Source organism: Equus caballus, chromosome 8 (assembly GCF_041296265.1).
Source record: "Equus caballus isolate H_3958 breed thoroughbred chromosome 8, TB-T2T, whole genome shotgun sequence".
NCBI lineage: Eukaryota > Metazoa > Chordata > Mammalia > Perissodactyla > Equidae > Equus > Equus caballus.
This window is the reverse complement of record NC_091691.1, coordinates 56,146,433-56,161,037: the sequence shown is the minus strand read 5'-3', so window position 1 is coordinate 56,161,037 and position 14,605 is coordinate 56,146,433. Positions and strand designations below refer to the sequence as shown.

The 14,605-nt window shown below is 41.3% G+C and overlaps 1 protein-coding gene and 1 long non-coding RNA gene across 2 annotated transcripts in view; one reads left to right on the top strand and one right to left on the bottom strand.

Moving 5' to 3' along the window:
* The window catches only part of TAF4B (TATA-box binding protein associated factor 4b), a 134,208-nt gene extending 131,657 nt beyond the window's left edge, over positions 1 to 2,551 (bottom strand). The window contains exon 1 of the mRNA XM_023647595.2: positions 1,665 to 2,551. Coding sequence (XP_023503363.2) covers positions 1,665 to 2,007 — 343 coding nt within the window. The 5' untranslated portion in view covers positions 2,008 to 2,551. The remainder of the gene's footprint in view (positions 1 to 1,664) is intronic.
* Positions 2,552 to 2,709: 158 nt separating this feature from the next.
* The window catches only part of LOC138925382 (uncharacterized), an 80,428-nt gene continuing 68,532 nt past the window's right edge, over positions 2,710 to 14,605 (top strand). The window contains exon 1 of the long non-coding RNA XR_011441451.1: positions 2,710 to 2,833. This is a non-coding gene — a long non-coding RNA (uncharacterized lncRNA). The remainder of the gene's footprint in view (positions 2,834 to 14,605) is intronic.

Below are 14,605 nucleotides of genomic sequence, written 5' to 3'. Positions count from 1 at the left end.
GAGTTTCTCCATAGTCAATAGCATAAACTGTTTTACTGTACTGCATACTTAGGCGGTGGTCCTGGTTTGCATTCAGCTCTGGCAAGTTTCAGTTTTGGTTTCCTCGTGTATGAAAAGATCAGGCTCTCAAATTCTATAAATTATCTTTTAGCACTGATACTCAATGAAGCATACTGTAGATACACACACCAAGTGGTGAGCATAAGGTTCAGAAAGAGTTAAGTTAAACAGACCTGGATTCAAATTCCCTCTGACCCCTATGAGTTGTCTGGCATTGGACAAATTATTTACCCTTAGAGACCTTTTTCCTTATTTGCTACCTATCTATTATGACCAACAAAAGGAAAGACTATAAAAGTGCCTAGCACAGTACACCCTCAACAAGCGATCAGTTCCCACTTTCCAAGTTCCAAACAGTTCCAAGTTTTCACTCCTGAAAGTTCTATCTTAATACTTTTTTGATTATTTCCAAGCAAACTTCACTGGCTAGACAGGAACTTAGTTTTTAACAAATTAGGGGGTAATTTCATTCAAACACGTCCATAACTATAAGAGTATACGCAGGAAGACAATTTAGAACCGGCAGAAAACGCATCCAGCTGCGTGCAGTCCTAAGTGCCCATACCTCGGTACCATCCAAAACTGAAACAGAACTTCAGCAACAGTGAAGAACATCTTCTTTTTCACAATGTTCATAACCAAATAGAACACCAGCTACAAAAGAGCCCCTATCCTTTTGCTAGAGGACACTGAAATCTTTTGAATCAAATGACTCCACGCTTTCCCATCTTTGCAGGACAGACTTCCAATTACTGCTAAGCCAAATAAACAGAAGACAATATTCTGAGTAGAGCTCACCCCAAAGAAGAATGTGAGATGTGCTTTTGTTCCCCACTGAAATTCCAAGAGGCTTTCAGTTGAGGAAAGAAGGTAGAACGCTCAAATATCATTCAGCATATTTACCTATGTAAACAATCACAAAGCCAAACCTTTGCATCACGAAAAACAGCCCAACAGAGTAAACCCTAGGAAAAAACTCGTCACAGACTCAAACTGTGGCATTCACACCCTGCTTCAAACATGACAGATCTATTTCTCAACTCTGGCACTTGCTCCCAGTGAGAGGGATTCTTCTAACTAAAAGTTAACGATCATCACACATTTAAAGATTGCGCAGGAAGCAGCATTATTCATTTCTGGCACTAGAAAACAGTAAACTTATTTTGGCTTGCTTAAACTTAAATTACTCTTTCAGTCTTAACACACAAGAACCTTTTAAAGACACTTTTTCTGACGCCGTAATCTAAGCTTGTGGATACATAAATCGGTCCGTCCTCCGCACGAAAATAAACTTTACCTATTATCCTGTCTCTTCCCCGACCCAGGAGCCAGTGCCTCAAAGGCCCTCCTCAATACGCTGCTCCAGCTTCTCCTGGGTCATTTGGATGAAAAGATTCTTTCCTTAAATATGGAAAGAAAAACTACTGCAGTAAGGACGCAAAGAGGCTATATTAATTGTAAAGCCAAATCGCTGCCCTGCAAAGTCAAGATGAGGAAAGGTTCTCGGGTGAGTTTTTTTAGAGCTACCAGCAAGAAGGCGCAATCCGGGGCTGCGACGTTTCCCGTGTCACCGCTGGATAATCTGGAAAAGGTGATCGACATACCTGGAGGAAGCTGCAAGTTAGCAGGCAACTGGATGGTGGTGGTGTTGGGGGCTTTCACAGCCACTATCTGAGGAGCAGGCAGCCGAGGGCCGCTGCTGACTTTAGGAAGAGAAGTGACAGGAGCCACTTTGGTCACCAGGGTCCCCAGAGGGGACCGCAGGGGCTGGGACACCGTGGACTCCACGCAGACACTGACAGGAGCCTTAGTCACGGCGCCCAAGGCCACCGGGGTGCTCTCCAGCCGGACGGGCAGAGCCGCGGCAGGGGCCATGGTCACGGTCCCGGAGGCGCTCACAGCGGCGGGCGGAGCGGCGCCGGCCGGCTCGCTGAGGCCCGCGGGCATCCCCCAGGTGGATCAGCGGCAGCTGCGGCGCTGCCGTTCTGGGAGCAGAGGCGAGGGGAGGCTTGACAAGCGGCCGCCGATTCCAGTGCAGTTCCGGCCCCACAGCATCGCTAGGGAGAGGCGCAGGGGCCGCGACACACAAGTCAGGGACCGACTCCGGCTGGGCAGCGGGACCCGCGCGTCCCGGACCTTCCTCGTGTCCGCGCAGCCCGCCGGCAGCAACACCTGCTTGGCCGCTCGCCGCTTCCTCAGCGGCGCTCACACGTGCGCCGGCTCAGCCCGGCGCCTCAGCCTCGGGTCCCGCTACAGCCGAGCTCAGCTGCCCCGCTCCCGGAAGGGCGTCCCTTCGGCTCCCCCCTCCCAGCAAAACTCAACGCCGCGATTCCCCCGCCAGAAATTTCAAAACTACAAAACCCAAGCGCCCCAAAGCCCCTCCGCGCGCTCCGCACGGCCCCGCCGCGCGGCCCCGCCAGCCATGTTTATATAGCCACGCGGAGACCTCGCGCACGCGCACAGGCCGCCGCGGCCGCCCCGGGCTTCCCCCGGAATCCGGCCGTGTGATTGGCCACAGGCTGGAATCGTGCTCGTGACGTCACTAGGGACGACTCCAGAGGGCGTTAGAATCATCCCCGGAATGGGGAGGAAGGAGGGGCGAGTTGCCAAAAATCTACCACGTGGGAGGGGCAAACCGCACTTGGAAAACTGCGGCATCCGCTTTCCTCTCCTTCGCATCCTCAGTTGCGTGTTCCTTGAACAGCCAAGAATATGCTTTCCACGGGCTTCTACTTCTTGAGGAAAAAATGTGGAAGACCGATTTCGGAGAACGGTAACTCAGTGTTTTTCTGCGGGCTTTGCTCTAAAGCGTCGCTATAATGAGCATTACGATTGACACAGTGAAAATTTTTTTAAATATCCATTTCTGTCTTTTAAATGCTTAAGAATGGCGTATGATTTTATAGTTTGTAAAATGGTGCTGTTGTCATACAATTTTAGAGCTGAGCTCTTCCAAAGGAAAATCTTTTTCTTCCGGTGCTTCTATATATGTCTCTGTCACCTCTAAACTTACTTAAATTATTTATCTCCTTGGAAACTGGGACAGTGTTTTGATTTTTACATCCTCAGATACTAGCAGTTAGATCTTAAGTGCAATCCTAGATATCCTTTGAATAAGTGAAAGTGTTTGTTGAATGAATCAACAATACAGCCCAACATGGAAAAACTTGCCCGTGAGAGATCTAGTCAGAGAAGATGACCTGATTTGAGGGCATTGTCATCATATTATGTTTGTAGGAACTGACACCATACTGAAGGAGATTTTGCAGGTAGGCAGGCAACCTGACGTTTACAGCTTCTAGTTTTCTCCCTCCCTGTAAACTCCAATGGACAGGATCTATTCACAATCCTCACGTTTCACTGCATTTGCCGTCTCCCACATCTCAACTAGTCCAAATCAAGAACCCCATCTCATGACCCAAATCAAGCGCAACTTTCCCCATTCCGTGAGGACTTACCTGATCACTTACCGTCTAGAAAACTCCTCAAAGTGGAGTTAGGGAGAAGAAGACTCAGTTTATGGCCTCTTGTGTGCTGGGCACTAAGAGATACATTTCCTTGTTTCTTTTTTTTTAAACCACCGCCTAATTTTACTGACATAAAATGCCGTCAAAAGAGTAATTTATCCAAGAAGCTGGGATTCAAACCAGTCTGTATGATGCCAAAGTACATCTCTTTCTACAGGTCCACAAGTGGCTGATTCACCATATATCCCACACTACCCCTGGCAAAATGCCTGGCACATAAAAGGTATTTAATACATATTTGCTCAGTGAATGAATTAAATGGAGACATGCAACATTTTCAGTGAAGCAGAACGGTCTGGTGGATTTGAATCTGAGATCTGCTCTTTACTAGCTCAGCAAATTGTTTAGCCTTGGTTTTTCTCTCTCCATATAGTGTAGTTCAATAAATACTTGTGGAAGGAAGGCTCACAGTTTGCTGAGACCTTTCCCATTCTAAACTTCCATTGGACTCCACCCCCAACTCACATACTTTGTTTAGGTATGTAAATACCCTCAATCAAGTTACAAAGAGGCTTGGCTGAGGAAGTATACTTTCTCTTTAAGGTGACCTTGAACGTTATTCTCATAATCGTCTGTGTTTGCTTTATAATTCGTCTCACTAATGAGAACTTTAATTATCTAGTTGCAAAGAATATACTTTTTTTTTTAAAGATTGGCCCCTGAGCTAACATCTGTTGCCAATCTCTTTTTTTTTTTTCTTTTCTTCTCCTGGAAGGCCCCCAATACATAGTTGTATATTGTAGTTGTGGTCCTGGTTGTGCTATGTGGAATGCCGCCTCAGCATGGCCTGATGAGTGGTGCCATGGCCGCGCCCAGGAACCGAACTGGCGAAACTCTGGGCTGCTGAAGGGGAGCACAGGAACTTAACCACCCGGCCATGGGGCCGGCCCCGGAATATACTTCTTACCCAGTACAGGTAACTACTGTACTGAATTTGGACTTAAGTAATAATTATGTTTACTACATTTCCTTCCTATAGAAACTTACAATAAAACAGGATACATAGGGAGGCAAAAAATGCATTTTATCTATTTATGTAAGAAAAGAAAAAATGCAGGGGGGAGATTATACCTTGATTTTCTTATGTTTATCTGTTAAAATATTTGGAAAATTGAAGATGTTGAAAAATACTTATTCATTTACCTTCTTTCTTGATCCATTCGGAGTGCTGTAACAAAATACCATAGACTGGGTGGCTTATAAACAGCAGAAATTTATTGCTCACGGTTTTGGAGGTTCGAAGTCTGAGATCAGGGTGCCGGCATGGTCTGGTGAGGGCTCACTTCCAGATTGCAGACTTCTCCACCGTGTCCTCACATCTCCGAAGGGGCAAAGGATCTCCCTGGATCCTCTTTTATAAGGTACTAATCCAATTCATGAGGTTTCCACCCTCATGATTTAAGCACCTCCCAAAGGCTCCACCTCCCATCACCTTTGGGAGTTAGAATTTCAACATGTGAATTTTGAGGAGATGCAAACGTTCAGACCATAGCAGCTTCTAAACGAGGGACTAAGTCATTAATTGTCCAAATATTCTGCTCATTAATTCAGGTAATGAAAACTGTGAACAAATACAAAATTTATATTTCACTGTTTACACACACGAATACAGTTTAACTTGGGCAAAACCAAAGGCTAAGGATATAGTTATTGGGTGGAGAATGTAAGTTATTCTTATGGTCCTTTTGGTTTTCAAGTGCCTACAGTGTCTTCAGAAAAGGAATAAAAGTTTACTACTCTGTAGAATTTAAACAAAGTCTTGTGTATCTGTGAAATGAGATCAGCTGAAAAATCTGCCTGAGAAGATGAACTATTTAGCTAAGATGGTTATGGCCTCAGGTTCAAAGTGAGCCAGAAACAAATGCCTTCAAGTTCTATACCTTGAACCTGGTCCAGTATCTGTGCTTTTGCATCAGAGCATTTAAATACTTTCTGCAACAGAACACCTCCAACACAGCTCTCTCATTCCTTTCCTCTTAAAGGAATGCGGCTTAAACTCTATGAAGTTTTTAACTTCGTTAATAACTTGCATTTTTGATATCTTCATTAAAGGTTTAAGGAAATATGAGACACTTTTTTAAGATTAGCGCCTGAGCTAACAGCAGTTGCCAATCTTCCTTTCTTTTTTTTCTTCTTGTCCCCAAAGCCCCCCAGTACATAGTTGTATATTCTAGCTGTAGGTGCTTCTGGCTCTGCTATGTGGGACACTGCCTCAGCATGCCCTGACAGCTGTGCTGGGTCCATGCCCAGGATCTGGACCATCGAAACCCTGGACCACCAAAGCAGAGCACACAAACTTAACCACTCGACCACAGGGCTGGCCCCTGAGACACTTTTAAAACTTTTTAGCATTTAAAAGCAATGCTCCTAGAAAAAGTGGATATAACCAAACTATCCTAACAAGAGATCCATTCACACTGTGAAATACTAATCAACCATTAAAATTTGCCATTTAGAGGTACATTTAGGGAAAAATGATCATGGTATATTGTAAAATGAAAAAAAAGGTTATAAAATAGTATATAAAGTATGATTCCATTTTTTGTACATTAAAAAAAATTTTTAAACCAATAAGCAGATAGACATATGCTCAGAAGAAAATCTAGATTGTATACCAAACTGTTAACTAAGGACTTCTCTGTTTGGAGACGTTCTAAATGATCATTTTCTTTTTATTTCTCTGTATTTTCTAATTTTTTTTAACAATGAATAGTATTCGCATAATCAAAAATTAACACGAGCCTTTTCTTAAAATATGTTTTCTTAGTGACAATTGAAATCTGTAAGTACAGCTAAGTACTCCCTAGTCTACTCCCCACAGCACCCGAGAAACTTCACTGAATTTCATAAAGCTGGGCATGTATATGGGACTGCTCAAGCTATATACCAAGCGGAAGCTTATTACAAACACCACCTTAACCTAGGAAGATGGGCCATTTTCTAAAAGTGTGAGTGCTCACTCCTTTCATTTCATAACAAGAGTAGAAAAAGTAATAAGACTGCCTAAGAAGCCATAATCTCAGAAATAATCTTTTATTTTCCAGAAGATTCTGCAATCACAGAACTTTGTACTTGCATTGTCCATTTTATTTTAGTACTCATTGTGTTGAATTATATATTCTTAGAAGGCTCTCCTCCCCACCTCCCTTCAGTCATGCATTCACATAATAAATGTTTATTGAATGCTTACGCATGCTTGGTAGTAAAGAATATATCAGTGAAAAAAAGAAAAGACAAAAATCCCTGTCCCCATGAAGCATACATTCCAATGGAAAGGGACAAAGTGAAAAAGTAAATTATATGGTATATTAGATGGTGATACATGTCATGCAAAAGGCAATAAAACAAGGGCATGGGAAGTGCTGTTGGTGTGCAGAAGAAGAAAGAAAGGGAGGCAGCAAAGTCATGTTGGGTCTTGTTGGCCTGTGTAAGGATTGTGGCTTTTACCCTGAGTGAAATGGAAAAGACGTTGAGAGACTCTCAGCAGCAAAGTGACGTTATCTGACTTATATTTTTAAAACATCACTGTGTCTGCTGTGTGAATAGACCCAGAGGGCTAATTGGATAGGATAATTGTAGGATAATATACAAGAACAATCATACAAGGATAATTGTAGAGAGACTACTTAAGGAAGCTACTGGAAAATCCAGATGAGAGGTGATAACAGCTTAGACAAAAGTGGTAAAAGTGGTCAAATTCTGGGAATATTTTGATGCTGGATCCAACAGGTTTTCCTGATGGATTGAGTGTGAAGTTTGAGAGGGGAGTTAAGGATGACTCAAAGGTCTCTGGCCAAAGCAAACTGGAAGTATGACTTACTGCTAATTGGAGTAGGGATGACTACAATGGGGTTTGGGAAATCAGGTGCTCAATTTGGGATGTTTTAATTTGAAATGCTTTTTATATATCCAAATAGAGTGTGGAATAGGCAGCTGGATATACAAACCCAGAGTTCAAGGAAGAGGTCCCGGCTGAATATAAATATATTCACTAGCATATGGATGGTATTTTTAATGCTGGTCAACTCAATATGATCAAGGAGAGAATATAAAGGAGAAGAAAGAGGCCAGAGTCCCAGGCTCTCTACTGTTAAAGGTCAGGTCAATGAGGAGCATCCAGCAATAAGAGATGGAGAACAAACCTCCATTGATGAGAGGAGAATCAGGAGAATGTGGAGTCCTGGAAGCTAACAAATGGCCAAGTTTCAGATGAAGAGAGTGATCAACTGTGTCAAATGCAGCTGATAGATGAAGTAAAATGAGGACTGGTAAGTGTCCATTAGGTACAGCAACACAGTGTGGAGGTCATTTGGTAAACTTGACAAGAATTCTCTGTGGAATGTGGAAATGAAAGCCTGATCAGAGTATGTTCAAGAAAGAATTGGAGGAAAGCGTTTGAACGCTATGCAAGTTTTGATGCAAAATGGGGCAGTAGGGGGAGGGGATGAGGTCAAGAAAGAGGTTTTCTTTATGATAATAGCATGCTTGTATGCTGATGGCAGTGATCCAGAAGGGAGAGAAATTGCTGTTAGAGGAATAAAGAGAGGAGGCTTGCAGGAACCATGTCCTTAAATGCAAAAAGGGATGGAATCTAGTGCACAATTGGAGGGGTTGGGTTTTGATAAGAGCAATAGACCATTCATCTATGGCAACAGAAGAGAAGGCAGAGTTCTTGGCCACAGATGCTAGTAGGTGGATATTTGTGATGGTGAGAACTTGTGAAAATTCTCTTCTAATCCTTCTCCCTTCCTCCAATCCAATCCCTGTCCCTCACTGTTTCTAGACGTCTTCGAAAAATGCAAATCTACTTATGGAACTCTCTCATTTACAGCTTTTTAACATCTTCCCGTTACCTGCAGGATAAAATCTCAAATAGCTAGCATGGCATCCAAGGTTTGTTATGATCTGGTATCTCCTAGGTTGCCCAAGCAATCTCACTCTACCATGTTCCCATGGGGACCTTCCATTGGCACCACGGATAGCTGCAGGAATTTCCCAAATGTCCCGAACTCTTTGTCAACTTCATGCCTTTTCATACATTGCTTCACCTCCCTTCAAAGACCTTCCCCATCTGAAACTCATGTTCTGTCTGGCCAAATTAATTTCCATTTGGCCTTCAAAAGGCAATAACCTACACTGGGTGAATTCAGTGCTTCTCTTCTCCTGTAGCACCTTGCCATTTCACTTATATTGTAGTATTCAAGTTGTTTTTCTTGCCTACCCTCTCCTATTCACTAAACTCTGAATTTTCTGATAGCCAAGACTGTGTTCTGTTCATCTCAGGACCAGAAGAGAGAACTTAATACTTAGTAGGTACTTGACAAAGAGTACTTCTCTGACTCCTATCCCACTCCTAACCTCTAGGTTGCCTCCTAGGGGCAGGAATTTTGTCTTATATGTGTATCCCCAGTGTCTAGCACAATTCTCCGTATAGTATTAGGAGGTTAATACTTGAGCTTTCTGTTCTCAGTCTGCACTTTCCTTGGGCGATAACATTCACTTCCATGGCGTAACTTCTATCTGTATGTTTATGACTTTCATATCTGTCTATCTTTGGCTCAGATTTCTCTCCTGGCCCCCGGACCTGTATAGACAGCTGCCTACTATCTCCACCTGGATGCCCCACAGGTTCGAAACTACTTATCCCATCTTCAGACCTGCTTTTTCTCCAATGATCCCTATTTCAGTGAGCCGATCAACCTCCTTCCAGTTGCCCAAGGTGTAAAATTAGGAATTGACTTTGAGTTTTCCCTCTTTCACACCGTTTCAGTCATTAGGTCCTGTCAGTTGTAGCATCATATCTGTAGTATCTCTGGAATCCATCGACTTCTCTCATTCCCACTCTCCCTCTTTTAGTTCAGACCAAAGCACGCTCACTTCAATTATGCTAACTGGGCTCCTTCCATGGCTCCAACCTTGCTCCTCCTTCATTCGATTCTCTAGTCTACAATCAGAGAGATTTTTATGTTTTATGTTAAATGTTCCTTTAAACATTAACATTGTAATTATTATCATCATTCTTTGTTTTAGAATTATTTTTCTTTCTTACTGAAAGGAACCTAAAAGGAAAACAATTTCTATTTTCAACTATTTATAATTCCATCATTCTGGCTGAATTCTCATTTTTATGTATCCCTTTTTAATCCTTGTCCATTGTATGCTTGCTACTAGGTGAAGTGTATGTTTGATTTGTATGTAATTTAGAACTTGAGCTAAATAATTTCCCATGCCTAAACACTTAAATCAGTTCACTTTTATAATTCCATATTTCTAGAATGTCCTCATAATTATCGTTTTATGCATAATATTTATTAAACAAGAACACATAATTGTTTGCATGTATAATTACAAATTATGATAAGTGCTATGAAAGAAAAGAAGACAGTGCTTTGAAAGAAGAAAATGGATAGGATCTAATTTAGGTAGGGAGCTAGGGAAGAGCTCTAGGAATTAAGGGAATGCCCATGAGACTGGTCCAGAGGGAAGTAGAGGAATAGTGGCCAGAATGATGGAGAGGCAGAGAAGGGCCTGACCCCCTTCAGGGTCTCATGTGTTGTGCAAATGAAATCAACTGAAATATTTTAAGCAGAGGAGGAAAATGAATTTATTTACATTTTTCAACTTTTATTTGGAAATAATTTCAAACTTAGAGAAGAGTTTCAAGAAATAGTACTTGCAGCTCCCATACCCCCTTCATCCACATTCACCAATTTTAGCATTTTGATTTGTTTGTCATTTCTTCTCTGTGTGTACATGTGTGTATGTGTACATACATAATATATACACGCTCGATCTTCATTATTCACAGATTCCATATTTGCAAATTCACCTAGTTGCTATGGTGCTTTCGAGGTCTTTTGCTGACATGTGCAGAGCAGTGAAAACTTTGAGGCACCAAACGCATACGTTTCCAACTGAGGTCAAATAAGGTGGCACTCTGCCTTCATGGTGTAGCTCTCATACTGTAGACAAGTGTCCCTTTTACAGTCTATTTAGTGCCATATTTTTCATATTTTTATGCATTTTCTTTGTGATTTTGCCATTTAAAATGGCCCCCCGATGTAGTGCTGAAGTGCTGTCCGGTGTTCCTAAGTGCAAGAAAGCTATGACGTGCCTTTCAGAGAAACTATATGTGTTAGAGGCTGGCCCAGTGGTGCAGCGGTTAAGTTCTCATGTTCTGCTTCGGCTGCCCGGGTTCGCCGGTTCGGATCCTGGGTGTGGACCTAGCACCGCTTGGCAAGCCGTGCTGAGGCAGGCATCCCACATATAAAGTAGAGGAAGATGGGCACGGATGTTAGCTCAGGGCCAGCCTTCCTCAGAAAACAGAGGAGGATTGGCAGCAGATGTTAGCTCAGGGCTAATCTTCCTTAAAAAAAAAAAAAAGTAAATTAAATAAATTAAAAATGAAAAAGAAATATACGTGTTAGATGCGCTCTGTTGAGGCACAAGTAACAGCGCTGTTGGTTGTGAGTTCAATGTTAATGAATCAACAATATATATTAATTAAGGTGTCTTCAAGCAGACACACACATAAAACAAGGTTATGTATTGACAGATAGAAAAATATGTTATGATTAGACGTCTACAGGAACCCAACCCTGTAGTTCCCCTGGGAGCAATGGTTGAGTATTTGCTAATTCAGCATTCTGGCGATTTAGTAGAATGTAACTATTGCAGATAATGAGAATCGACTGTATATATACTTTTTTCACTGAACTGCTTGAAAGTGAGTTGCAGACATGCCCCTTTATCCCAAATACTTCATGTATATTTCCTAAAAACAAGGACATGCACCTATATAACCACAGTACAATTAACAAAATCAGGAAACTTAACATTGATACAATTCTGTAGTCAACAGATCTTAAATCAACAGGTCTTTTTGAATTTGCCAACTGTCCCAATAATGTTCTCCATAGCAGTTTTTTTCTAGTCCAGGATCCAATCCAGAATCATTTCTTGCATATAGTTTGATATCTCTTTAGTCTTCTTTAATCTAAAACAGTTCCTCTGCCTTTCTTTGTTTTTCAAGATATTGACATTTTTTAAGAAAACAGGCCATTTATTTTGTAGACTGTCATCGTTTGGGTTTGTCTGGTGTTTCCTCACGATTAGATTCAGGTTATGCATTTTGACAGGGATACTGCATGAGTGATGTGATGTCCTCTGTATCACATTAGGAAATGCATGAGTTACGTTTGTGTTATTATTGTTTACATTAAATTTGATCACTTGTTTATGATGCAACTGCCAGGTTTCTCACTGTAAAGTTGCTGTTTTTCCTCTCTGTAATTAGTAAGCAGTGTATGGGACATAGTTTGAGACTATGTAAATATCCAGTTCTTCGTCAAGCTTTGACCTATTAATTTTTGTGTCCATTAATGACTCTTGGCTGAATCAGTTATTACTATGATGGCTGAATAATGGTGATTTTTTTTTCCCTACATTATCATTTCTTCTACATTATTGTTTGACATTCTACTAGAAGAAGTAGTTTTCCCATTTCTCTTGTGTATGTATCGGTATGGATCCATGCATTCTTTTTTAGTCAATGGGTTATGATGAGCTATTATCATGGTTTATTTTGATTCTCAGTTGTCTCAGCTTTGGACAGTAGGATCTCCTTTAAGTTGTCTCCTGTATCCTTTTAATGTATCCCCATCATTTTCTGAGTAACTTACATTCTTAGAAGATCATTCTAGTTATTATATGGAGAAGGGACTTGGGGAGGGCAAAAGAAGCAACAAAGAAACTAGTTAGATGGTTCTTAGCTATGGTTGATGGCCAGGTGAGAGTTGAGAGTGGCTTGAAATAGGGTGGAGGCAGTGACTATGAAAATAGGGTGTAGTCGTGGACAGATTTAAAATATATTTTGGAGGTAAAAATCTATGGATCTTAGTGATAGATTGAATTAAGTGGCTGAGGGAGTGAAATATGTTGAAGTTGACTTTACATTTCTAGCTTGAGAAATTGTATAGATGGTGATTTCATTCACAGTGATGGGGAAGACTGGAGAGGGAGCAGCTCTGGAGGGAAAGATCAAGAGTTCTGGTTCAAGAAAGATCAAACTGAACTTGAAAGTGAAACTTGGTCTAGATTTTATATCATCTTTCTGCCTGCCCTTCCTGACGGAATCTAAATTTCACTTGCAGTAATGGGACTGGGTGTCATCACTGAGGGAGAGAAGGTCTAGTAAAGAGAAGAACCCGTATCAAAACTCAGCATTTAGTGGTAGCGTGAAAAAAGAAACCAATAAAGGAAATTAGGGAAGTAGGAGAAGCTGGAGAGCTAGGTAAAAACAGTCAAAAAGGGTTAAGACAGAAAGTCAAGGTGAAACAAATCAAAGACGTTAAGTAAGGAAGCCAAGATAAGTGTTTCACTAGGTGAAATTCTGAGAGGTTAGTAAGATTTCAATTTTGTCTCTTCTAGAATGATGCTTTATGAAGACAGGGATCTTTTGTTGTTGTTAACTGCTGTATGCCTATAGCCTGGAACACTGGCCCATCGTAGGTGTTTAATAAACATTTGTTGACCAGATTAATGAATTTGTGGGTCATGTGTTTTTAGTATTATTGCATTGGTTAGAGATAATCTCCAGAAAAATGTTGAATAATAACAATATATGCTTTCTAGTCTTGTATTTGATATAATATTTCCTCAAGTGGTTTAATTGTTTGATACTTGTCTCTCTAAAACAGAAATTTGAGGTTTCTTCTGTACTTAAAAACTTTCCGTGGCTCCCCTCACCACATACCCCTCCCTTCCCCCAATGCCTCAAAAGTAATACCCAAACATAAAATAGAAGTCGCATCATGACGTGACCCGTGCTTGTCATCACTTCTGGCTACCACCCTTGTCCCATGCTAATCTCCTTATGATGCCATGCTCTTCTGGCCAGGCAAAGAGGTGAGGGAGGAGCTTTGCCCAAGGAAGTCGTCTCTGACCTCCTCCCCAACAAGTACCCTCCATTGTTTTTCTGTTTTGCTTCTGTCAGATCCCTTACTTCTGTGTCTCCCCAGTAGACTCTAAGTTCCTTTCAGAAGGGGCTGTGTTATTTTACTGTTTAACCTGCAGTTTCTGACACAGTGTCATGAGATTTTTGTGGTGGGAAGGAAGGAGGTCAAGGTCCCAGGCAAAACTGGGCTAAAACCTCTCACCTACCATTACCCTTCTGTTTGTTTCCAGGTATTCCTTTCAGAGAATCTTCTCTATTCTCTAAGTTTCAGCAAGTTTTCCATTGTATCTTCTCTTTACTGTTAAGTAATTCCTGCTAATGCATTTCATTTTAATAATATTATTAGCTGATAAGCTGTGATCTCCTCTTTTCTCTGTTTTTTTTTTAAGGAACTTCTGAATGAGAAAAAAAGGTTTCAAATTTTCAGGATTTAAAAATTGTCTACCTCAGTGTCTTCTACGGATTTCTATATTTAGATCTGGGTTTAAAATCAGATTTGTAGTGTGTATTAGTCTATCGAAAACTCTGAGAAGATGTAGTAAAGCATCTGTTCTCAAACTTTTTCATCTCAGGAAATTTTCACACTCTTAAAACTTACTGAGGACCCCAAAAATCTTTTGTTTATGTGGATTATATCTATCAATATTTACCATGTTAGAAATTAAAAATGAGAAAATTATAAATTATTTATGAGTCCACTTAAAAATAACAGTAAAAGCCTCATTATGTTACATTACTCACATGTTACATTAGCTAGGGTCCAGTCAGGGGACAGATATCACACTAGTTATTTGAAGAGGGAAAATTTAATATAAAGAATTGTTAGATAGTAGAAGGTAGTTAACTGCTAAAAGAGGTAGAAGAGGACGCTAAGGCATCCAGAAGTAGCAGGGGCAAAAAAAGCATCTGCTCTCTCCAGCTGGAGGGAGCGCAGACAATAAAAGAACCAGGGACTATGAGAAGGCCCTCCCCAAGGCTGAGAGTCAGACCTCCTCAACGAGAGCCTGGAACACCAAGCTGGACAGTGCGAAAGAAACTTGCCAGAGGGAATGAGCCATTGCTG